The sequence below is a fragment of the Sinocyclocheilus grahami genome, unplaced genomic scaffold (assembly GCF_001515645.1).
Source record: "Sinocyclocheilus grahami isolate Dianchi unplaced genomic scaffold, SAMN03320097.WGS_v1.1 scaffold6413.1, whole genome shotgun sequence".
In the NCBI taxonomy this organism is placed as follows: domain Eukaryota; kingdom Metazoa; phylum Chordata; class Actinopteri; order Cypriniformes; family Cyprinidae; genus Sinocyclocheilus; species Sinocyclocheilus grahami.
The window spans coordinates 8,249-8,673 of record NW_015510833.1 but is presented as its reverse complement, the minus strand read 5'-3'; the positions used below and the strand labels follow the sequence as shown (position 1 = coordinate 8,673).

The 425-nt window shown below is 40.0% G+C and overlaps 1 protein-coding gene across 1 annotated transcript in view; it reads left to right on the top strand.

The window, feature by feature from the left end:
• The window catches only part of LOC107577575 (myelin-oligodendrocyte glycoprotein), a 3,049-nt gene extending 2,630 nt beyond the window's left edge, over positions 1-419 (top strand). The window contains exon 4 of the mRNA XM_016263634.1: positions 205-419. Coding sequence (XP_016119120.1) covers positions 205-323 — 119 coding nt within the window. The 3' untranslated portion in view covers positions 324-419. The remainder of the gene's footprint in view (positions 1-204) is intronic.
• Positions 420-425: the final 6 nt, after the last annotated feature.

Here is a 425-nt window from a genome sequence, read left to right as displayed (position 1 = left end):
GAGTGGAGCAGTTTGAATGTTTGGAAACAAATGATTATTCTTGCACTTTCGTTTGATATCATTTGTGGCACATACATTACACACTTCACCTGTAGAGTTTGAGTGCTTTTGCTGATGGTTGTCCACACTGTGAAGAGCAGTGAGTGTGTACTAGCCTACATTGCCACTCTTTTTCATTCTTCTTTCATTGTTTTTATGTTTTAGAGAAACCAAGAGGAATCCAAGAGAAGCCAGGCTCAAACAGTGGAGTTGAAACCACAGCAGAGAGGATTGTATCTCTGTTATTTCCACTCTTCTCTGCTACTGTTCTGCTCTGTGTGTGAGTGGTGACTGCATATAGTTCAGCAGTGTGTGCTTTAATTACAGTGAGTCTTGACGTGAGCAATATTACTATTTTCTACTGTGTACTTACTGAACCACAAGAT